General features: G+C 37.3%; 1 protein-coding gene and 1 non-coding gene across 3 annotated transcripts; one reads left to right on the plus strand and one right to left on the minus strand.

Moving 5' to 3' along the window:
• Positions 1-72, plus strand: trnaq-uug (transfer RNA glutamine (anticodon UUG)). Its single transcript has one exon. It is a non-coding gene; the product is annotated as a tRNA-Gln (tRNA).
• A 989-nt stretch (positions 73-1,061) lies between these two features.
• tns2b (tensin 2b) lies at positions 1,062-23,958 on the minus strand. Of its 2 annotated transcripts, XM_039689538.2 has the most exons (26): positions 22,706-23,958; positions 18,902-19,007; positions 18,623-18,660; positions 16,224-16,256; positions 15,430-15,464; positions 15,031-15,214; positions 14,895-14,945; positions 14,644-14,766; positions 14,143-14,207; positions 13,447-13,530; positions 13,257-13,369; positions 12,738-12,798; positions 12,198-12,273; positions 10,789-10,918; positions 10,645-10,707; positions 10,440-10,556; positions 8,611-9,900; positions 7,894-7,963; positions 6,303-7,144; positions 5,378-5,602; positions 5,189-5,266; positions 5,028-5,105; positions 3,129-3,297; positions 2,773-2,841; positions 2,430-2,459; positions 1,062-1,714 (listed from the first exon to the last, which is right to left on the minus strand). In XM_039689538.2, exons 1-26 carry the CDS (start codon positions 22,817-22,819, stop codon positions 1,570-1,572), a joined length of 4,389 nt encoding a protein of 1,462 aa, XP_039545472.2. In that variant the 5' UTR covers positions 22,820-23,958; the 3' UTR covers positions 1,062-1,569. The 2 variants fall into 2 exon arrangements, with proteins under 2 accessions (XP_039545472.2, XP_039545473.2); XM_039689539.2 differs by lacking the exon at positions 2,430-2,459 and having other exon boundaries at positions 22,706-23,957.
• Positions 23,959-25,850: the final 1,892 nt, after the last annotated feature.

Here is a 25,850-nt window from a genome sequence, read left to right on the forward strand (position 1 = left end):
GGTCCCATGGTGTAATGGTTAGCACTCTGGACTTTGAATCCAGCGATCCGAGTTCAAATCTCGGTGGGACCTCGTCCTTTTGAAACTGCAGAAAAAGCCACCGGAGTCGAAGATTGAAAACAAATGCTATGTCCTGTTGAATTAGATAACTCAAAGTTAAAGCGTCAGCTTCGTACCTCCATAAAAATGATAATTCATCATGAGAACGTTTATAAAACAAGCAATGACACGATGTTTCAATAAATGAAATATGAACATACTCACGAGTCATTTCTTGGACACACTGTGTCATTGCATGTCATAGCTTCCAAGAAATTACGAATATGCTCATGTTTCATTTATTTATGAGGATGGATTGGTTTTGATATTTGATAGCTGCTTATTTAAGGCATCAAAATTTGTGACAGTAAAATAAATTCACATCAACACAATAGCACCTCAGTTGATTCCTTATTGATTCCTTCCTTCTTCTTTTTTTTGGTCACAGTAAGAATATGTGTATCGGCTATATAAGAAATCATTTGTATTAATTCATCTCTTTCAGTGTTTAATATATTTTATATCTAGTTTTTTTAGCTCTTTTACCAGATTGAGGATGTAAAAAAAAAAAAAATTTTAAAACTAATTATAGATATATTGCTCATTTACACTTTGCAGACCACATAAGTTCTATGTTGATTGTTGATGTATGGTTACTGTGAGTGAAATAAATAGCCTTGAGCCTAATTATTTAAGTGGCTGTATTTATAAGCTTTAAGTTTGTATGCCACACCTTAGCAAACTATGTTTAATGGGCAACAAGCAAAGACTAGCAGTGCTTGTCCTGAACATAAGAAAGGGACGCCCAACACGATTAGCAAATTTGGAAACATGACTGCAAACCTTAATTTAACAACTGGAAATCAGATTCTTTATACATAAATAGGAGAGTCCAGACATAGTTTCTTCATATTTTTCATTTTTATTAATATTTTATTTAAATACCAAAAAAGTATAAATTTAAAAATGCATCAGTGGCTAAAAAATATGACTGTTTTGTAAAGGCCTTTTTGAATAGAAAATAAAAAACCAATACATTCTGACCATTAAGCTGAAAACAAACACAAAAAAAGTCAAATCCAAATCAATGATAAGCAAAACACAGTTGTTGTTCTGTTCAGTCATACACTTTGGTATCCTGAGTGGTAGGATTAAAAAGGCCCATTAACTTAACCCAAAAAAAGGTTTGTGTTAAAAAAAACTTTCTCTACCATGTATTTATCCATTAGATGTAGGCTACTTTCCCAGGAAAATTTACAGTTGTTGTTTTTCTCATATAATTCATTTTTATTCAATAAAAGGCATATCATTTAAAATCACTTCATAATGCACTCAATTTTAACCTGACCTTATCACACTGATTTTTACTACAGGAAAAGTGGAAGCTTGCATACGGAGTTGTTGTTTTTTTGTCCATCCTGATGACAAACACTCCTCTGATTCTGTGTATAAATGTAACAATATCCACCGCACTACCTTCTTTTCCTTTGTTCTCTCAATTTTGTTTTTCTCCATCTCTCTATACTGTGTTCATTTTCGCAGCTGTTGAGGTCCCAGCATGACTTTATTGATGAAGTTCACAATGGCTGTGGCTGGCTGCTCTGGGTCGAGCTCTGCAAACAGGTGACACACGTTTCCCAAACCACCACTGCGCCGTGCAACAAATCCAAACATCCTATAGAAAAACAAGTATGAATCAGACCATAACAGATTGTGCCCTTATTATACTATTTTAAAAGTTCCTAATTTTGCTTTGGAGGTCTTCTACAATAGGTTTACATGCATCAAAGATAAAAAACAAACAAACTAAACTTTAATTTTCTCATTATATACATTGCTTTTCTCACAGTGTCTAAAACAGATGATCCGATCAAGAATCTAAACCCCTCCTTTCCGATAGCTGCTTTACTCTGATTGGTCAGATGCCCCAGTCTGTTGTGATTGGTCTACCTCTTACAGCGAGTTTCGGAAACTAAATAGCCACTACTATATCTGAATTTCAGCTCCGGAGCCTGAATTTTCAGCCAGTCAAGATAATAGGCGGGCATTATGCAAATTCGTTACAAACCACATAGATTCGTGCAGGAAGTATGACTGGAGGTACTGACGACTCATTTCAGGCAGTTCAGAATTGTTTTTTTTTTTCTTTTGGGAGACAATAATTTTGATCTTTGTAGATCTAAACGGCTATATAACACTCTACATGATAGGTTATATCCGAAAAAGCATAAAAGGGGCACTTTAAATTAAAGATAAGAAATCGCTTATTATGAGTGGCAAAATAACAAGTTGTCTCACTCCTAAATGTACATATTTGGGAATAAATTCCCAGAAAACACGAGAAATGCTACACCAAAAGAGAATATAAGTGTATAAGTAGAAGCACTTACTTGCAGGAAGTGTTATCAGCATCAATCCACCTGGCACGCACACACACACAAACACACACACACACCCACACGCAAAGGCTAAGCAACATGTACAAGCAGAGCAAGTAAGACAGAAGCTTAAAGAGGGCAGGAGGGCCCTTGTGCAAAAAAAAAATAATGGCACGTTGATAGACTTGATAGATCAGTGAAAAGTGAGAGGAAAACCCTCATCTCTAGACATATTCACTAGACTACGTTCAAAGCAATACACGCTGGATTGACCATTGGCAGAGTATATGAATGATGCAGTATGTTGTAGATTGGAGTTGTACTACTTTTCTAATGATTCCATCTTGAATTTTACCTTTGATCCAGTGGATCCACACTGCTGAAAGTCACAGTATGAATAGGGTAATGCCGCCTAAAAAAGAGCCTATATAAATAGAGAGAGAGAGAATGAGGATATGCATTAGATTCTTATCTGTGTCATGACTATGAAGACTGTTTTTACTTTTCAGTGTCTCTGATTAATGTCTTGGGAATGAGCCATAAAGGCCTGTGGTTTGCTTGAATGTCTAAAATGAGTAACTCTGATCTCATACTTGAAGGACGGTACTAAAAATATCATTGGGGAGTGTTATTAATAAAGCCATGATACAATGAATGTTGTTTTGCTTGGCGAAGCAAAACATGTGTGTTATTCAACATGTGTGTTTGTACCTGCGCTGATTATCAGTGAGGGTGATGCCCTGTGTGGACACTTTGAAGTGGACGATTGTTGGCGAAGGACGAGGCTCCTGGGTCAAAGTGCACTTGGTTGCCTTGGAGACAGCTTGCGGTCCAGTCAATGATTCCGTTTCCACTGAATTTAGGTAGAGAACATTACAAGCTGACAATGAGAGAGAGAGAAAGAGAGAGAGAGTAAAAAAAGAATATTAGAGGGAAAAGGGACATAGGCTATCTACCACCAACCAAATCTAACAATCTCTGTTACTTAAATTTCCTATTATCACTGTAAAGCTGCTTTGAAACAATATTTTTTAATATTAAAAGCACTTTATAAATGAAGGGGACTTGATTTGACTAGATATGGCAATGTTGATATGTTTGGTCTTGGTGGAATAGATCTGCTTCGCTGCTGCTGCTGCAATACAATATAGCTTACACGAATTGCCCATAGCAGATCTATACAGGTGGAGCTGGGGAAGGTGGAGGGTTTCTGAAAGCATGCTACACTGCTAAGGCAAATGCTGACTAAGTATTTTAAAAGGTTAAGCATCGAACTCATTGGCTACTGATACATGAGGAACCAATAGTTCAGCTGTGCCCTATAGAGAATGATGTGATTGCACATAGATTGAGTTAAAGGGATAGTTCACCCCAGAATGAAAATTAAGTCAGTAATTACTCACCCTCATGTCGTTCCAACACCGGAAGACTTTCGTTCATCTTCGGAACACAAATTAAGATATTTTTGATTAAATCTGAGAGCTGGACCTCTAAAAGTTATGAGAGAAATCGTTAAAAATAGTCCGAGTGACTACAGTGGCTCAATCTTGAGTTTATCAAGTGATGAGAATACTTTTTGTGCGCAAAAAAAAAGAAACAAAAATAACGACTTTATTCATCTATTCATTTCCTTCTCTGTGGGCGGTGAGATTTCACGTAGTGAAACTACGCAAAGCTTCTGTGTTGTACGTCACACACAGGCTCACTAATTGGCCGACGCTGGTCGCGTTTGATGCGTGTGAGTGTACAACACAGAAGCTTTGCGTAGATTCACTACGTGAAATCTGATGGCCCACAGAGAAGGAAATGAATTGTTGAATAAAGTTGTTATTTTTGTTTGTTTTTTGAGCACAAAAAGTATTCTCGTCACTTGATAAACTTAAAGATAGAGCCACTGTAGTCACTCGGACTATTTTAACGAGGTCTTTAATAACTTTTGGGTCGGCCAGTTTCAATCTCTTAAGAAGCCTATGGAGGAGAGATCCAGCTCCAAAAAGACAAAGACAAAAGTCTTACAGGGTTGGAACAACATGAGGGTGAGTAATTGCTGACTGAATTTTAATTTTGGCGGGAACTATCCCTTTAAGGCCCTATCAGCCTGTGCTATCTAGAGTTTCATATTTATTTTTAATGAAATATAATTAATATATAAATTATGAAGTTTATCATTAAGCTCTTTTTCATAAACTACCAATCAAATGTTTTTTTTTATTCTGCAAGGATGCATTAATTTGATCAGAAATTACAATAAAGATTGCTACAACATTTCAAATAAATTCAGGTCTTTTGAAGTTTCTATTAATCAATTAATAACAAAGTATCATAGTGTACTATCAACTATGTACAGTATCCTGAGCAACAAATCAGCATATTAGAATGATTTATGAAAGATCATGTGACACTGAAGACTGGAGTAATGGCTGCTGAAATTTAGCTTTGTCATCACAGAAATAAATGACATTAAAATAGAAAAAAAATTCAATTGTGTGAAGACTTGGTGAGCATAAGAAACATTCAAGAACAAAAATCTTACCAGCCCCAAACCTTTATATATAGCTATTTTCCTCTAACCATTTATATTTAGAAAAATCTAATAAAAAATAAACTCACCAGCCCCCTGTTTCAGTAGGTCTGCAGCTGTGCTGGTATTAGTTCCACTTTGCAACTCCTGCAATTCACCAACAAGATCTGAAACACAATCAGACAGTTATTATACACTCACTACGAAAAAAAAAAAAAAGAATGGTCAAAGGTTTACATGTTTGTATGACCTCTATCTGGGATTCGCAGTACACAGGGAAGAGACACAGGAGTAATGGAGTGCTGATACACCAAAGCAGACAGGGAGCCTGGGAGGAAAGAGAGAATCATCATAATACAAAATCAACAGGGGTCGCTGTTTTCAACACAGAGCATTAGAAAAACATCCATAAACCAGGGATACTCTAAGTCTTTCTCACCAAAATATGTTTCATTTTGACAGCCTTTGATCTTGACACCTTTAGCGCCGCTCTCAATCAGGAAGTGCCTAACTAGCTGCTCCCGTGGGTTTCCCGTCTCACCACGGTTACTAGCGTGGGCTGGAGGAGTGGTGACTTTGAGGGCCAATCCATATGCGCCTTGGAATGAATTACTATCCCTAATGAGAAAGCAGCCAGGCTCCTTATCTTTTAATACTGCAATTGCTAAATGGGGAAAGAGATATTTTTTACTTCTGTTAATAGAGGCACAGCAATATTTCTGTAATATGTAGCAGCTCGTATAGAATGATAATTTAATTGCAAATTGAAAAGCGTATGTACAGCGCGCATCTTCCTCTGCTTGTAAACAGAAAGTTTTGTGCTTCTAGCTATATCAGCAGATCATCTTATACGGTAGGGGGCGGTAAAACTCCTAAGCGGTGAGCAGCCGGTAACAAGAAGTAGACGAATGAGAACGTCCTCGTCTCAGTTCTCGCGCATGAGCCCATAAGGAAGTAATGGAATAGTGGAATTAAGTCGTTATTTATGTTTTTTTCGCACAAAAAGTAGTCTCGTCGCTTGATAAACTTATAATTGAGCCGCTGTAGGCACATTGAATATTTAAACCTTTTCTTTAATGACTTTATGGGCCGTCAAGAGCCAGTCCCTTAGGCAGTCTATGTAGGACTGATCGAGCTCTCAGATTCAATCAAAAATATCTTTATTTGTGTTCCGAAGATGAACGAAGGTCTTACGGGGTTGGTACAGCATGGGGGTGAGGAATTAATGACTTAATTTTCATTTTTGGGTGAACTAACCCTTTAATCATGGGTTCGACTGCCAGAGAATGCATACAAAATCTGCCAAATTAATAAAATGTACATAATATTGACGCAAGCACCATTAAACATGCAGATGTTCTCACCCTGGTCTCTGGAGATGCCCGGTTTGTACCAGTACTTGGAGCTGTCTTGAACAAACTTGGAGCTGAGGCGGTTCTCTGGCTCCTCCACACCACAAGAGGGGGTTACTTTGCAAGTAGAAGTGGGAGGCAATTCATTGGTGGTAGAGGAGAAGGAAACATGGAACTGGGCAGCTAAATTATAAGGTTTTCCAGCTGATTTTACTGAGGAAGTGTCAGTGCTATCAGACATGTTCTGAAGGGGGGGTGAACGTTGTTTTTCAGGAAGAGGAGGTAGGGGTAAGGATGCCGGAATGGTGATTGCAGTGTACCCTGTGTATGGTACATGAGGCACTGTCAGAAGAGGGTAGCAGTGTGACACTATAGGGAATGAAGGTGTGACGTAGCCATCAGGGTCAGGCGACGATGTTGTCAGGTCACTGTTGCTGCTTCCCTCATTGCAGTCGTTTAGGGGTGTCAGGCTTCGCCTTTCAGCATTTATGTTGAATGAAAGGAATTCAGAATTGGAATTTCTCTCTGAAGAGCAAAGAGACGGCTGAGGACTTGTTGAGGTTGAAGCTGAGGTGTAGCACGAGCCAGGGCGCTCCCCTTTATCCTGCTCTGATTCTGGGACTCGGTTACTGAGAGCTCTGGGGTTGTGCGTTTGTACATGCACTGACTCCACAGCCTTGGATAATGGTGGGTTACTAATGACAGCGGTGTTAGATGTAGAATCTATTATCTGTGTTTTCTTCGTCCTTTCCTCTGCTCCTCTGGCAGTGGAGACAACTGTGATCAGAGACCCAGGGAAAGTTTCACCCTCTGGGGATTTGCTTTTTATTGGTTCTCTTGCCTCCAATGGTCCCCTGTTAGAATACATGGATGGATTTAGGTTGATAGTAGGCCTACATTAAATTCAAGGAGTAGTTCACTTTCAAAAAAAAACTTTTGCTGATAATTTACTCACCCCCGTGTCATCCAAGATGTCCACGTCTTTCTTTCTTCAGTCGAAAAGAAATTAAGGTTTTTGATGAAAACATTCCAGGATTTTCTCCATATAATGGACTTCATTGGGAACCAAATGGTTAAAGGTCCAAATGAGAGTTTCAGTCCAGCTTCAAAGGGCTTTAAACAACACCAGACGATGAATCAGGGTCTTATCTAGGACCCTTTGAGTCATGAAAAAAGATTTGTTCATTTTGATGAACAAGTTCGAACAGGAGAGTCACGAACGCTCATCACAGAACAGAGCAAGGCGAGCATTTGTGCTTATAAAACTTAAACTCTTTTATTTATTTTTGAAATGACCGATCGTTTCGCTAGATAAGACCCTTATTGATCGTCTGGTGTCGTTTAAAGCCCTTTGAAGCTGCACTGAAACTGTCTTTTGGACCTTGAACCGTTTGGTTCCCAATGAAGTCCATTATATGGAGAAAATCCTGGAATGTTTTCATCAAAAACCTTAATTTCTTTTCGACTGAAGAAAGAAAGACGTGGACATCTTGGATGACAAGGGGGCTCATTTAAAAGTGAACTACTTAAAATTCAATCTTCAACTACCAAAATAAACACTGTGGTTGACATGAGATTAATGTACATGAATAAACACAATTACCTGTCCCGGGTAGGATGAGAAAAGGCCTCAATGTGACTTTTGTCAGCATCTAAGACCTTAATACTCCTATCTACAAAATAAACAATATAGAAAGAAAAATGAACAGATTAGAAATTCAAAGACAGCTGAAAGTTAAAGGGATAGTTCACCAAAAAATGAGATTACATCATTTAGTCATATTACTTTGTAACTTTATGCCATTTTTCTCTCCTTTTCTGTCAATCAAAGTGTCAATCACCAACCAATGTTACATTGTACAAATATCTGGTTGAAAAAAAAAATACTGGTTTGGATGACTTAAGAGAGATGAACAGAAGTATCTCTTTTTTATCCCTTGAAATATACACTGCTGTTCAAAATTTTTATTTTTGAAAAAGTATCATATGCTGACGAAGGCTCTGTTTATTTGATCAAAAATACAGTAAAAACTGTGATATTATTAAATATTATTGCAATTTAAAATGACTGTTCTCTATTTGAATATATTTTAAAATATAATTTATTTCTGTGATGCGTGGTAATCTGAAATTTCAGTAGAAATTACTCCAGTCTTTGAGAAATGTACTGATTTGCTCAAGAAAAAATTATTTTTGTTCTATGGTGAATAGAGATTTCAAAAGAACGGCATTTAATTGAAATAGAAATCGTAAATGATTTTTTTTTCTAACACATGGTTTGGCATAATTTAATGACTACAAACTGTGTCAATGTGATTACCGTTAAGGCCATTCTGACTCTCTTCAGTTGAGGCACTGTTGTGATTGGCTTGTTTTGGAGATGGCGTGACAGCAGTTGGGGAGGAGTTTGGGGAATGACTGATGGAGGCATAACCAGGACTCTCTCTGAGCACTTGTGGAGAGCAGGGACAAGGTGGATGCGGACTGTGGTAGCCACTGCTTTGAGGGCTGGGATATGGACTGAGGGGTGTAATATTTTCAGGTTGAGCGTGTGCCGCTTGATCTTGTTTTGGGATAGCGTTGCAATGTCCGTATGATAATGTTACTGGTGACATCGCTATTTTACGCCGCCAGTATTCGGCCTCTTGAACTCCTTCCCAATGAGACTCCACTCTTCCATCCCTCCAGTGCATAGGCACCTCTGTCCTAATCCCAAACTCCGCCTCTCTAGACCAAGGTAGAGCTTCTAATTCTCTGCCACGTAAAGAGTGGCGGGCGACGTCCTCTCGCAAGCGAGAACAATCCCTGCAGGAGCACGATGTTGGGGGTGTCGTGCTGTAACGTAACTCTCTGTATGGACTGGAGATCAGTGACTGATTAGGGGATAGAGAAGGAGGGATGTGGGCATGGCCCTGAGGGAGGGCGGAGCAATGGAACAGAGGACATGCCTCCCCAGCGAAGAAAGCGCGTGTCTGTGGAGGAAGTGAGTGGGAATGGGAGGACTGTGAGTGGGAAAGTGGTGAATGAGGGTGAGCTTCTTGAGGGGGAAATGGATACAGGTGTCTAATGGTTTCTGGGCAGGGATGGTACAGACAGCGCCCTCTTTCCCATAAAAGATCTGGGTGGGATACACACAGGTCTCGGACTGACAGTGGGGCGGTGCGGCTGCAGGGAAGTGTGAAGTGTTTGGGGTGGAGCGTTTGTGCAAGTGTATTCGGGTTGGTCAGGTCTGGGCCACAGAATGAATGAGTGTGGGAATATGGACGACCATAGCAAGACTGAACGGGCCGATCTGGTCTCAGGGGAGAGCCGTCGCAATCGTCAAGAATTGCGGTTTCTCTGTGTCTTTCCCTGTCTTCGTCCTTCTCTCTTTTTTCTCTTGGAAGCGGAGAGAGGGATTTGGGAGGTGCAGATGAGCGACTTGCATCTTTGCTGAGTGAGAGAGGCTGGATGGAGAGATGAATGGGCGGACGAGGGGAGGAATGACTGGGTGAGTGTGTGGAGGTTTTGATGGAGGTAGGGCATCCGCTGGGACTGGAGCCTTGTGCTCGACGCTTCTTGACTTGAGCATACAGGCTACCGTCCAAAGGCCCACGAGTGTGACAGATATCTAGAGATCACAGGGAAATACATAGACAAAACCATATTATTTACAGTCTCGTGACTTTGGAGTGTATGAAAAATGCCTCATTGTCTTTTTGTCCCAGAACACAATTGTTACCAGTAGGGTAACCCCTCAAATAAACGATTCTCAAAACAAAAAACAAAAAACATTGATTGATTAATTCTTTTTTGGCCCTTTTTGATATTTTTATTTGTCACTATGGCTTTCCACACTAGTGCGTTTTTTTTATTTTAATTTTTAACACAGAACTGTCCATACTGGCACTTCCTATGCATTTCAGAAAGACCTCCATCCACAATACATGACTGAAAACGCATGCCACTGGGCATGAGCGGGCATGCCGATAGCTCTAATAATAGGGGCGAAATCTCTGGAGAAGTGTGGACGCCAGGCATGACTATAGCAAAAGTTATGCGTTTTAAAACGAAAACGCACTAGTGTAAAAGTAGCCTGTTTTTGAGTATAGTTCAAGTACTTTTAAATTCTAAGTAGCCTGTAGCTTTTGCTAGACTGAGTGCACATACCCTCAACACTATCCTCATGGTGAAGGTTAAAGTTCTCATACGAGTCCCAGCGCACAACAGGATCTGTGGAGCCATAATCCACAGATACTCCCGGCTCATTTACCTGTACCTCTCCACCTCAGAACACACAAAAACAGACATACAGCATTAAGACGGAGCTTATACATGGAAAAATGGTGGAAGAGTTCAGTTGATAGATGTTTACTTCTCCTTTGCGGGCCAGAAGAAAACAGCAACTCCACTGTATCGTCTGCAGGGAAACGGTCGTCTACACAAACACAAATCAGAATGATAAAACAGAAAACATCTGTTATTTCTCTGCTTTCAAACAAACAGTGCCAGTATTTACCCGTGCAAGCATGGTCAAGTTCCGCTTTGCCAAAAGCAAGCTGAGATTCATGAACACTACAGGTGTGAAACTGGACTCTGAACACACATTCTCTCGTACTCACATCTGAGAGACGGTGATAACACTTCACCTAAAGACAGACAGCAAGAAGAACATTTTTACTAAAGGAAATGTGTTGCTTTTCCACACAAAACTAGCCAACATTTTGCTTGGGTGTTGTTGGCGGTTGCTAGGGCGTGGCTATGAGGTGTTCTGATTGGTTATAAAAGTGCTATGCAGATGCGAGGGTGTTCTGGTTGGTTGATTGGTTGCTTAGTGGTTAATGGCCCACCAGGTGTCTGTAAGATTCTTATCAAGACATATGGCTTGGGTTTTTCACCTTTTTTTATCTTTAAAGGGATAATTCACCAAAAAATAAAGATTCTGTCACTCATGTCTTTCCAAACCAATTAGACATCCGTTCATCTTTGATATTTTAATGAAACCTGAGCCTAAATTAAATCTGTTCATCTTATAAAGTGATCATACCTCTTCACAAGACCTGTATTAAACCATTCAATTCATGTGGATTCTTTTTACAATGCCTTCATGATCTTTTTGAATTTTCTATATTTCGGTTAGCTGGACTTTCCATGGAGGGACAGAAACCTCTCACGTTTCATTAAAGTGATCTTAAAAGTCTTATGGGTTTGAAATGACATGAGGGCAAGTAAATGATGACAGTATTTTAATTTTGGGGTGCATGGTGAACTATCCCTTTAAAAGGATACCCAAAATGAAAATTCTGTTATTAATTACTTACCCATGAGACAAACACAAATTAAAACATTTCTGAGAGATTTCTGTCCCTCCATTCACAGTCTATGCAACTGACACTTTCAAGCCCCAGAAAGGTAGTAAAGACATCATAAAAGTAATCCATGTGACTCCAGTGGTTAAACCTCAATTTTATGAAGTGATGCGAGTGCTTCATTTGAGCAAAAAAAAAATTATTTACCACTTTATTTACAAAATATTAATCATCATCGCGTGTTCACGCAAAAAAATGTCTGCTCTCACATCAACACAACATGCATGCGCTGTGGTGCTCTCATGAATAATGATTTTTGTACAAACAAAGCACTCGCTTTGCTTCATAAAATTGAGGTTAAACCACTGGAGTCACATGGATTACTTTTATGATGCCTTTACTACCTTTCTGGGGCCTGAAAGTGGTAGTTGTGTAGGCTGTCAATGGAGGGGTGGGGGAAGCATTAAAGCTATTAAATTACTTGTAATATTATGGTGTCTTGTCTTGTCATACGTTTAATAATGGAATGATATTTTCAAATATGCATTTTAAAATATTTTCTCCCTTCAAAGCAATGGCTAGTGAGCGGGAGCATCTAATATAACAAGAATGTCCTCACCAGGATGTCTCCCTTCAGCAGTAGAGCTGGTTCAATATTCACAGACAACATCTTACTGTTAGGGCTCTGAATATCACTGTAACACAAGCAACAAGAAGTCAGCAAAGTATGATATCTGATTTGTTTTCAGGTAAGTCAAGAGAGGATATGACATGTGGAGCAGAGAGAAAATGGGATTTGGGACACACTGTGAGCCAGTTTGAAACTCAAATTGTTCGGATTTCCAGCAAGAAAAACAAAACAAAAACAATCGTAAATCAGTCTAAGCTGGTCATGCAGGTCTTTGGGCTGGTTTTAGGACACTTTTCAGCTGTAAATCCAGCATAATACCAGCTTTGCACAGCTGGGAGACTAGAAAAATTAGTATGATCAGAGTGAGATCAAGATCAACTTAAAACAGCTAAGACCAGCTTAAACCAGCAGAATGATGGTTATTAAAATAGATGTTTTGCAGGGTTATGTGCCACAGGTCAATATATCAGAACGCACAGTGCCACAGCTCTGAAAAACATGTAACACTGATAAAATAGACCCACTTACTATTTGCCTGAAGAATATACCAGCTGTAATGACTGATAAATCTTCAGAAAAGGAGAGTAACCTTCAAAATGCAATGGAAAAAATTATGCAATGCAATGCAATGATGCTACGTTCAGTCATCCTTTACTCACGCTCATGACATTCCAATCCTGAATGACTTTCTTTAAACAAACATAAAATAACATAAAAGAAGATTTACATTTTTTTTTTTTTTTGTTATACAATAAGGTCAATGAGGACCAGTGCTGTTTTGGATATCTATGGCATTCATTGTATAGGCAAAATCATTTGAAACTTGCTTCAAAATATCTTCTTTTGTATTCTGCAGGTGAAAGAAAGTCACACATGTTTGGAATGGAGGAGGTGTAAATGATGCTTTCATTTGTGGTTCAACTATCACTTTAACACATTTTAACATTGAAAACGTTTACATAGAATTCTGTAGTTTTTCCCATCCCCAAACTCAGTTCAGACATTGCAAAATAAGGCCTTGGTTTGATTGAAAAGGGGTTTGTGTACCTCCTCCAGACTGGTAGTTTTGCAAAGCTGGAATATTAATTTGATCCAGGAAAAGTGGTGAGCTATTCATCTTTATTGCCCCCGAGAGAAGACCGGCAAAATAATATATATACCTGCGATGACAGAGAGAACATAATGGCCACACTAGAACAAGTTATTCTGGAACAAACAAAATAAACATTGGTTATACCTGTTCTGAGATGGCAGAAGAGAGGAAGAGATTTTATCCTCACAAAATTTCCTCATAGCAACTGTCGAGAGAGCCTGATCTGCCCTGCACACATACACCAGTAAGAGTCAAGCCATTTGAATACCAATCATGAATTGGTAGAGAAACTCACAAAGAGCATTTTAAGATTTTTTTAAATGTTTTTGAAAAAAGTTTTTATATGCTTATCAAGGCTGCATTTATTTGATCCAAAATAGAGTAAATACTGTTAGTATTTATAGTACAATTTAAAATAATAAAACAATTTAATAAAAACAATCTAAAATTACAATTTAAAATAATAATTGTCTGTTTGATATATTTTAAAATGTCATTCAGTTGTGTGATGGCAAAGGATAAAATAACAGCATTTCAATTTAAATATTTTTAAACATTAAACAAGTCTTTAATCAATTTATTGAGTCTTTACTAAGTAAAAGTTTTAATTTTCGTTAATAACAAATGTCCATCCCCAAAAAAAGCTTATAAATCAAACTAAATGTTTTTTTTTTTGTTTTTTGTTTTTTAAATGTAAAAATGTAGCTTTTTGTGAGGTTTGTGTTTAGGGGGATAGATAGAATGTACAGTTTTTACAGTAAACATTCAAACATTATTAAAGTCCACATAAAACATGGAAACCAAACAAGTGAGTGAGTGAGTGAGAGAGAGTGTAAGTACCCAGCTGATATTTTGCTATAGTGCATGTAAGCTGCCACAATCACCCCTGTTTTTCCTTTGTTTCCCTAAGAAAGAAAAAGTTAAAGAGAAAGGAAGACCGATAGAGAAAAAAGAAAATATATATAAACAACAACTAATACTAATTTTTGGTTATGATTTCTATGACATGAAAATTTGATGACGTTTAAATTATCTCAGATCAGACGGATCTGGTCATCGAGTTCACAAAAGGAGAAGGTAATCTTAGGAATTATACTAGAAATACAGTTGTATGGACTACTTTTATTTTACTGTTATAGTGCTTTTCTGTCACTTCAGTTCAAATTCATTGCAACTGCTTGGAAAAGAGAGTACATTAGTCTAAACTTTTCCATTAAAAAGACTTGGAGTAAGTGATGAAAGAATCTCATTTTTGGATGATCTATTCTTTTAATAAGACTGTGATGACATTTAGACACTTTTAGCTCTTATATTAAGCATTAAATAACTTCTGATCTCAACCTTGCAGTGAAGTACAACCACGTTGTGGGGGTCCGAGTTAAGCCAGTTCTCCATGGTCTTGCACACAGCACATATTTTATCGAGGGGCGGGGCATGGAGATCAGGCCACCCAAACTCCTCAACCTGAGGCAGGGGAAGGGGTCATCCCAAAAATACAGAACCAGAGCCATACATCAAAACATGCAAGCTACAGAGTGACTTTTTAATGTATGCAAATCTAGATAATAGAATAACAAAGAACAGGAAGATACCTTTGGATTTAGCCTGCAGATGTCATGGCGTTTCTCAGACAGATTTATAAGCTGAGAAGAAATAAAAGAGACATAAGAGTGCTAATTCATATGAAATTAAAACTCAATAATGATTTTAAACAGCAATACAACTGACCAAGAACTTGTCTTGATGTCTAGATTTCAACATGGCCGCCACTTCCTTAAGATTAGCGCTGTAATGCTGTTCTTGCAGGTCAGACAGGTAGAGGACAGAAATAATACGCTCAGTGATGTAGGTCAGATCGAAATCATAATGACTGCCCATTAACTTCTCCATAACACTCTCCATGCTGTCTCTTCTGTGAAACACACACACACACACAAAAGACAAACACAAGGAAACTTAAAGGAACGGTACACCTGAAAATAAGACATTTGCATATTTTGTCACCAACAACATCCCAAACAGGTTGATTTTCAAACCTGAAGGTCAGTAAGTGACGACAGACTGTTCATTTTTTGGTGAACTATTCCTTGTTGTTCCTTTATAAAGCTTTATAAAATGAGCTCTTACCTGGGAAGGATGTTCAGCTGGTTTTGAAATGGAGGCTAGGAGAGATCAGAGTTAAGTGAGAAAAAGGCAGGCAGATATGGTACAAATAGTGCTTTTAAATTGCAATTTATGAAACTGAATTCATTGAACCATTCTTTTCTGTTAATAATGACTTGTTTTTGCATTTGACTTCGGTTGTGTTTTTATAAAAAATAGTAGTAATTTAGAATAAACTTCTTATTTCCGTTCCCATTGTTTTATTACATTCCTCTGAAACGACCAAAAAAATAAAATAAAATAACAACAACAACATAAACAACTCTATATTATGCAATTACATTGTTTCTGCTTGGGGTCTATTTAATCACAGCAAAAACACACTGTAGAAAATACAAGAAAATAAATCAAAGAAAACAACCGGCAGGAGTGGACTACAGTGTGCATAAAATGCATTGCTGTGACCCCAAACAGAAGACTTCAACTTTAACCAAACTTAAGATAAACAACTTCCATTTGTCCCCAGACAAATTAAAGGTTAATTGAACTAGTGAATGCATAAAAAGTTGACAATACATAAAAAAATTTTATCTTTCCACATGTCAAAAAAAATGTCCTGAAGCTGTATCTACGTGAGATTTTGTTTATCACTTGATATAAGATTCATGAAGTCTCAATCAGATCCTTCAATATCAGTTCCGCTAATGATTTAATGTAAATGCACTATAAAAAGTGATTTTTAAGATATCTGTAAAATGTTAGGCAAAATTGCAATTCATCCATAGACGTTATGGAAGTAAATATCAGTAAATACTCACTGGATCTGAGATAACTTCACAGGGGACAGTGACCTGGAAGAAATCGAGATGTGTATGGAAACCAGATACACAGAATCGTCCTTGACACATGATATGGGTTCAGACATCAGAGACCATGACAGAGACAAATAACAGTCTTTTAAACATACACATACTTTGGGGCCACTGGGTGACTCTCCATTTAAAGACATCCTCTCTGTCCTCATTAGGTTATTATCACACCAGGGGACATCTGGTACTGTTTAACACTGTGTGCGAGTGTGTGGGTGCGCACATATTTGCACACGTTTACTCTGCTTCCTTTCCAGTAATTAGTTTAGACTATTCAGACTTTAACACACATGACTTTGCATAGGCTGTTTCAATACGATTTAATACGTTATGTAAAAGTTTGAGAATCCGTCACTGAAACCTGACCCCCATTCTGGATATTGGAGGGTGAAAGTGTGATATTCTGATAGACTGACAGACAGGGTGGAGATACGTATATAAAGAGAAACAAAAGCAGCTGATCTCTCCATCCAGGACGGATGAAATGCCTTCTGCATGGCTTTGTGAACTATTTCCACTACTCTATTTCAGATGATCAGCTGGCCTGTGCCTCCTCCTAACCATGAGTCTGTTTGTAGGAGTATATTTTTTCACCATGTAAGTCATGAATGTTCACTGCATTGCTCCCTTACATTGAGGAAAAGTCATTTTATTCATTATTTGAGCTCCATAGAGTAGACTGACTTTGGATTTCCCTGCCGGAAAACACAACGAAACTGCTACATGCTTAAAAATAAAGATTTTTACAGCGATGCCAGAACTATTTTTGGCTCCCCAGTGAATCGTTCTTAAAAGAACCCATTAGAAAATGAACCCTTTTCCACAATAAAGCAGTGAAAGGTTCATAGAACCATCGATGACAATACAAAACCTTTGTTTTTAAGAGTATAATGATACAATTATATTACAGCAGACAAAACAGATCTTTTGTGTGGGACGAGGAAACACACAGGGGTTCATTAACTACATCCTGTTTAGCAGGTAGCAACTAATTGCTAGACACAGACTCAATAACATGCTCTCACACACACAATCTCAACCACTAAAAAAGTTCAAAGATAAATGTTCATCTATAATCCGTAATAAAAATCTGATTGTATCTCTCATGTGTCAGTGTCTTACACTCTTGTTTCCACTTTAATCAAATGGTGATTTTGTCTTTTCAACAGCATTTCTCTCTGTGCCAAACAGATCACTACAAAGATAAATTATTATACGATCCAAAATGACAAGTACACTAAAAGTATACTTAACTTTTGCAATAAACAATATGAAATCCCTGTTCAAAAAGTAAAAGTGTCAGTACCTTTCTCAGATGAGTCCAGTTTTCTAGAGTTCATATAGCGTGTGCACACACACACACGAGTGCTCTCCTCTCTTTCTGATCCTCTCACTCTCTTGCTCCCACCCAACTCTTCCTCTCTTTCTCTCTCTCTTTCTAACCCTGTAAAAAGTATTCTAAGATCAAGTAAATGATCCTTTAAAAATATCCAAAGACTTAATTGATTTTTGTAGTTTTTCATTGTTAGCTCATGATGCATTAATTGAACCTGTAACACTTTTCAATAAGGTCCCATTAATTGATGCATAAACATGCATCACCTAACACTGAGCAATACATTTGTCAAAATATTTATCATTCTTTGTTATAGACCTGCCCCTTTTTAGCACTGCACTCGTTGTGTTCTGTCTTCCAGTCTGTATTTCCACAGAATGAAGGTAAGATCTTACGAATTTATGAATGAACCGCTTGTTTAAAAATAGTCCCGTCTACTGACACATGTTATGACATCTGCTTAAAAGATTGCAATGCTCATGATAACTTTCCTTTTTTCCAGCATGCATTGAGGCATGGATAATTATGATTGCATTGTTTTGACGCTTGACATTTTAAGCTCATGGAAACTGTTGCCTTAAATTTATTTAGGTTCGGTGAACACACATTTTTATACAGAGAAAAAAGAAAAAAAGAGTGCAGGAGAAATAATGAGAAAGAGGAACAGCTGTGGCGTGTATAACGTGTGGATACACTAGTAGTGTATATCCGTGTGATGCACTGATGGTATCCGGTGACTGATTGCAATTTCTGTTACCAAAGATAACCAGAGATCATAACTCATCGGATTTAGACCTATTTGTACTATATTTGTGAGTGACACACATCACAAGACCAAAAGCCATGAAGATCATAGATGAACATTTGGTGCTACAAGGACACACACCGTCATTGGCAAGAAGCGGGTTTATTTTTCAGCCCAAATTTTCGTATTGTTTATAGGCAAATCTGTACTTCACATTATAAGCGAACAGTAAAAACAACATTTCAGCTGTGAGAGAAAGAAACGTACCTTATCCTCGCATTTCGTATGCACTGCAGTTTTACACTCTGCAAGGAAAAAAATGTGGATTATATAAATAAATATTAATGTACATTATGTTATATGTGTGTGTGACAGGTTTTGCCTTCAATGTGGGGACCAAATGTCCCACCTGAAAGCTGAAATCACATTGTGTGGAGCAACTAAGCGTCCGTGAGTAAACGGCTTAATTAACATAATAAAAGTATCTTTAAAAAAAAACAACAGAAGTAAATGTATAAATGATAGAAAAGCAAATGTGTGTTTCACCTCTGCAGTACATGCCATGGCTGTCGAGGGTTTGTCTGCAAACAGCACAGTGGTGTTTCTTCTTGAAGTTCCTCTCTTTAAAGGAGTGTGAAGCCACTTTCTCCAACTAAAAATGTAAACACACACACAAAGACCTCAAAATTATACAGCAGCAGATCAATTTTCACAAATGTATTTATATTTGGATCGGTTACATTTGGCAAGAAATAAGCCCAAAAATATATGCCAACCACAAACATGATATTAATGAGAACTGAGCAGACATGTCCACACGCCCCCATGGTGATATGAAGAGGATAACTCACTCACTCACACACATACACTGGAGGTGATGAATGAAGTGTATGTTTGTATTGGGGAAGAGTACTGTGATGATAGAAGTGTATTTGATGAACTGAGCAGATATTGTGGAAGACAGTTGGATGCTTTGACAATCACTGAATAAACTCATTATTCTGATCTTATTCTTTTCTAGCCTAGCTGATTTTTTTCTACTTAATTGATGATGTCTACATATTACCACCATATCATCAACAAATTATTATGAATCCTATAGGAAAACTTTAACTCTGTTTTTTTTTTTACTATTTGTGTGCTACGATACTGTTCTATTATTAAATTAGATAAAATTTTTGTTATGCTTTAAAATGAGTCTTGTATAAGCTGTATTTATTTGTATTATTTGATTAAAAACAGTCAAAAATGGTGTTGTAAAATACTATACAAATTTTATGACTTTTCAATTTGATTTTTTTCATGTAATTCAGCAAAGCTGAAGTTTCAGCATCAGTCTTCATTTTCACATGATCCTTCAGAAATCAGTCTAAAATACTATCTGGTGCTCAAGTAACATTTTCTTTTATTATTATCATTGTTGAACAGTTGTGCTGCTTAATATATTTTTGTGGGTAGCCATGACAAAAAAATGTAGGATGTTTTAATGAATAGAAAGTTCAAAAGAATAGCATTTAATCTAAATATATCTATATTTCTGTAACAATATTAGGCCTACAATAACTTTTGACAGCATTTACTTTCACTTTCGTAAGATTCTTACAATTCTTCAAATCTTAATGACCCCAAACTTTGGAAAGTTAGGTTTATCCGCTTGACAATGCTGCCATCTACAGCCGTAAATGGGAAGTAAACAGTCGCTAATATTAGGACGCGCGTGCTAATTCATATGGGTCGTAGACTGTAAAACCTTCATCGATATGCCTAACATTTTTTGAAGGAACTATAACTGTTCAACAATCACAGAAGATGTTTTAAAAAGCACGTGTACAAAAGTTAACCAATAAACTAGTGCAAACGTTCGTAGAGGTTGTGTTTACATACTGCGAGCCACATCCACCGATATTAAATGTAAAACCAGATAGACACTATTTTCCTCCTTTTTTAAAACGTGGTTCTTAACAGGCACTTTTTCAGCTCTCCGCCCTTCTCTCTTGCTCTCTGCAGCCAAAGTTTACTCATGGATAAAGCATTTCCCTTTCACATAGCATAGGCTATCCAACACACCAGCTTTCTCGAGTGTCTTCCAGACATTTTATGAAAATAGGTTTAACAAATTGCAACAGAAGCAAACTCAACTGATTTGTTTATCCTTAATATGCCCCGGGTAAGGGAAAACAAAGCCCCGAAGAATCCCAATGAAAGTTTCGAAAAAAGATCCAACCATAGCATATTCATTCGCTGATTCATTCTTTTTCTCACGTGAATATGGTCAAATTAACCTTTAGATATCACCATGAAATTTAGTTAATTACTTACATCAGGACAAGCAAAAAAATTATTACAAGTCATGTAGGCTGTGTGTGCTAATTTGCATAACACAACATAACTTCAACATTGTAGTCTATAGCCAGGTGAAAAATGTCTTATTGAATCTTAGACTAGAGGCAAACAAATATCCCCATAACGGTTTTCAGTCATTAATTCAAGGGCCACTCAACTGTCACTCAAGTAAGAAAGATAACCTATCCTTTTGTTTCTCCTACATGGATTAATTTGATTGTTTGGTCCAGCCACTTTTTATTTTACCTTTTCTTTGTCTTCTGCAATAATAATTAATTAAGGCTGGTTTCCTGCCTCTGTGAATTAATGCTCACGGGTAGCCTAAATGGGTTCCATTCATTAAGTATTATACTGTCGTATGTCAACATGATATTTTCACCTGGCTATATGCTTGAATGTCGAATGTTTGTCTTTATGTAGGTAATCAACTCAGTAATTGTCATGGTGATATCTAAAGGTGAACATTTTTACCCTATTCACTGAAAAAAATAATTTGTTTTGTTTTTTTAAACTTTCCCCCCTAATGGGATTCTTGTGGGCCTTACTCGAAACATATTGAGGATGCAAAATCAGTTGAGTTTGCTTCTGTTGCAATTTGTTCTAGGTTGACCCCCATTTTTGCCTAAAATGCCTGGACTAGGCTACTACTCACTTCTATGAAGAGTGTGATATTTTTTTTTTTTTAATGAACTCACTGTTTAGGTTTCCAGAATTCTCCCAAAGTCAAATGAACAAGCTATAAGACAGAGACAGAAAAAACTCCACTATGCTACTGTTGCTGCTGACATTCTGAAATAGAGTTGGGCCCTGCTAACAGGAATTGTCTTACACTCGCTGCTACGCGCACATACACACTCACATTCCGGGCAGGAGTAGACGGGAGCAGGTGGGAAGGCCGAGGTATGCTTCCACCGTTACAGAATTCCACTGTCTATTTTTAACCTCTTTCTGACCACAGGATCCAAACCTATGTGTTTGTGTGCATGCTTGCATGTGCATGATAATTTGGCTATTTGTCAGTACTTAAGGGATATATAATTTCCCTTATGTCAACACCATTACACAGATATGACATGGAAGAGTTTCTCACTGCATACAATGAATTGTGGAAGTGGAAAAATTCTATTTTCATGCATTCAAATTCCTAAGCAGGTCAGTTTTCTATGGGCACATAACATACTAAAGCTGTCTGACCCCAAAGAGTCAACCTGCCACCCAATGACGGACATGGAAGTGTGATTGTGAGTGAGCGTTTGTGTGTGGGGGTGAATGTTCACTGACAGGAATATCCCTTCAGTTACTATTCAAACTTTGCAGCAAAAACTAGTTTTACATACTCTTCATTCACCTTTTAATTGTACATTAAAGTGCATTATAAGCAGAAACAAAGGTCTAAATATTCTTAACCGAACCACTTAAAACAAGAGACGGCTGAAAGCACTTAAAATATAAACTTTAACCTGAAATTTTGTTGAAAAAAAAAAAAAATTCCTATGGAATGTCAACCAACTCGGGAACCCCAAGAGTAAAACATAATGAATTATATAAAATATAATAATAATTTATAACAATTATGGTTGATGCATTTGAAAACAATACTTTTACATGATTTATAATTCTAGATTAATACTAACAAGCTGTATTTAATATTATTGCATCATAAATGAACATGAATTCATAATGAACAACAGTATATTAACATTAAGGTAGTTTATGCTCATGATACTAATGCATTCACTAATTTAAATTAACTGAACCTAATTGTGAAGTTTTACTGTGATAAATTTATAAAGGACATTAAACAGATTAGTTATAAAGTTATAAATAGTACAATATGTTTTACATTTGTTCTCCATGGAAAAACCTCTGATTCTAAAGATTGCAAATACGAAATGATTTACAGAAGACATAAAACATAAGCACTGAGGGAGACCCAATGCAATCATTGCCTGGAGCGCTTCTCACCTGACCCCATGTGTTTACAGTCACACACATACACACACGTACCTCTGTTAAGCTGAGAATCTCTGCATCATCCGTGAGGTCTCGTGTTTTCGGGGGGTCCGAGGATTGGGAATCCCTCTGTTTAGCCCATCGCTGCTTGCTGAAGACACAACCCATTCTACTTCACTTGCTTTATTCCTCCTTAAATATCCTTTCCTTCTCCTCTCACACTTTCTTAGCACTTGTTTTCCTTGGTCTTCGGTCCAGGTTGCTCTTTTTGTTTCCGTTTCCTCGAGGACTTCTCCTTGTTGCTCAGTGTCTTAGCGTCCAGTTCCAACACAGAAACATGTCTCTCACACCACCTTTTCCACACATTCTCTCCAACTTCCAACGTCTCCCTCTAAGCGTCTCTCGGGGTGTCCTCCCTTTGACTGTCTCTTGCCCCCTCACATGCACACTATGTAAAGCCCTCCTCCGTCTCTATCGCAGCTGTTTTTGTCAGGCTTACGTCAGACCCTTCCTCTTCTCAGGCACTTGAGCTCTGCTCACCCACTGGGAGCCATCACACACACACACAACCCCTAAGGCTTGTATTCCAACATCTCTTCACCACCCAGTCCCCTAGTCTGCACACAGAGAGAAGCATTAGGTCTTCTGTTCCTCATCTGTGTCTTTTATTGGCAGAATGAGACAACAAAGCATCTGTTCTTGTTCCTTCACATCCGCTCTCTAGCAGTATTCGCTTTGCATCTGCATGTGTGGGTGTAATATTGAATAAGTTACTGTGGAGCATATCAAACCACAAAACTGTTCTATGAATAAAATTCCATTCATAATCATGTTTTATAAAACAGGGTGAGCAGTATCTCCAATTAAATGAACAAAAAGCTGAAGGGACCAAATGAGGTGACCATAGAAGTTGTTAGACTGCAATCAATGAAGGTTACATGACTGAATGAGCATCCTGTAATACACATATCAAAACTTTTCAATGTACTTTTACTGGACTATACTCCTGCTGTGTAAAATAAAATGCGTCTGCTTATTGCATAATTGCCATAAACATACAGTGCTGGAATTGTGTAATCAGATTACGGTAGGCCTACTCGTAATTAGATGTTTTAAAATACTCATAATCAGACTACAGAACTTTTTTCTTGATTACAAAGTCTTCTAGTTTAGTGGAATTGCACACACAGACCAGCCACTAATCAGATGGCTAATTACATGGAAAACTGATATCGGCTGCACAGCATTTGACCACTGGATTTACAGAAATCATTTCACATTAAGGGGATACTCCACTTATTTTGGAAATAGGCTCATTTTACCACTCCCCCAGAGTTAAATAGTTGGGTTTTACCGTTTTCGAATGTATTCAGCCGATTTTTTATTTTTTTTGTTATATATATATTTAGAAGAATATCAGTAACCAGACAGTTTCTGGTCTCATTGACTTCCATAGTATATTTTTTTTAAAATATACTATGGAAGTTAATGAGACCAGAAACTGTCTGGTTACTGATATTCTTCTAAATAACAGAAAATCAGCTGAACGGATTCGAAAACAGTAAAACTCAACTGTTTGCCTCTGGGATAGTTGTAAAATGAGCCTATGTCCCAAAAAAGTGGAATATCCCTTTAATAAGTGTTCTCAACAAAGAGTTTTTCTTTCAAACACATTTTTTTAAAAACATTTAAATTTCTTTGATTTATTTATTAGCCTAACCTCACAAATCCCTTCCAGTTCCTTCACTAACCATGACATAATGTAATATTTAATTAACATTTTTTATATGTTCTTTATGTTGTTGATAAAAATGGAATATATTTTGTTTCAATTTCTATATCAATATGGTACATTATCCAATTCAACCTGAGTTGGGTCAAAAGTAATTTAAAAGTACACACCACAAGACTGTTCAAGTGATCTGAAATAAAGCTAATAGATTGAAAACTTTATATATATAAAAAAATTACCAAATAAAAAAATATATATAAATATAATAATAAAAATTATAATATACCAAAATATAAAAAAAAAATATTACCAAATATTACCCATTACCAAAAACCTATTTGTGAACTACTAATACATTTTATTTGGTTTCTATTAAAGGTCGCTTCAGTGTCCAGAGACCACCAGTTAACACCAACTGTCGTTCTACAGACAACAGAAACAACACTCATACATGCACCTGACACAGCAGAAAACACAGTAAACATACAAAGCACTGCACCTGTCACTAAAAGCTGAAAACACACAGGACTGCAGTCTCACATAGGCTACCTTGATTCTGCTTTCTGTTCGTTAGCGACTCGCTTGGTGTTCATACTCAGTGTGAAAGGGCCTTTACACCTTTGAATGCTATAGTTCGGAGATTGTTAATACTAAAATATAAACAATCAACGATACGGAGGAATACAGTTGAAATCACATCCAGAATGAATTTACAAAATCACGAGTCCGCGTGGGCGCTGAAATAGTAATTGTTTGATACTAAAATGGCCGTTTTTTGTGAACGAGTCTTACCTGAATAATTAACATATTGCACGGTTTTACCACTAAAAGAAGTAAAGGTCTGTTCACACCAAGAACGATATCTTTAACTACAGTTTTAATAATCATTCTAAATCTATAAAAAGAGGCAAGTCCACTTCGATATTGTTGCAAATACAGTTATCGGAATTAGTAACTATTTCTGATTTGGATAAATGTACTGGAAAGTTGTTTTTTAATTAGCATGAAGCCAAGTAAACTATGTTACTCTAAAATAAACCTTAATGCCAGGCAGACCACAAAAGCCATGCCAAATGGCTTGTTTATTAAAGCCATAAGGATGACAAAAACGTTTGGTTACACTTTATTTTAAGGCATCATTATTAGTGCAATTATGTATTTAATATAAATTAACATGTATACTATACGATTTGTGTTTGGTTGAGGGTTGGTTGCATGTAATTATGTATAATTTCCAATGGTAAGTTCATTTAATATATGTAACAAGGACACCTTAAAATGAAGTGTTCCCAAACATTTCATAACAGGGCCAGAGTTCAGGTATCTCCATGTGTGGACAACATTGGTAATGCACTCATAGAGACTGCGAGAATCATCTAAGTAAAAAATGCCAAACCACCAGACAACTTTTTCTCTGCCAGTAAAAAGAATGGCAGTATTTGTGTGAAGCTAGAAAAGCCCAGTTCA

This window comes from Pimephales promelas, chromosome 8 (assembly GCF_988280905.1).
Source record: "Pimephales promelas chromosome 8, fPimPro1.hap1.1, whole genome shotgun sequence".
NCBI lineage: Eukaryota > Metazoa > Chordata > Actinopteri > Cypriniformes > Leuciscidae > Pimephales > Pimephales promelas.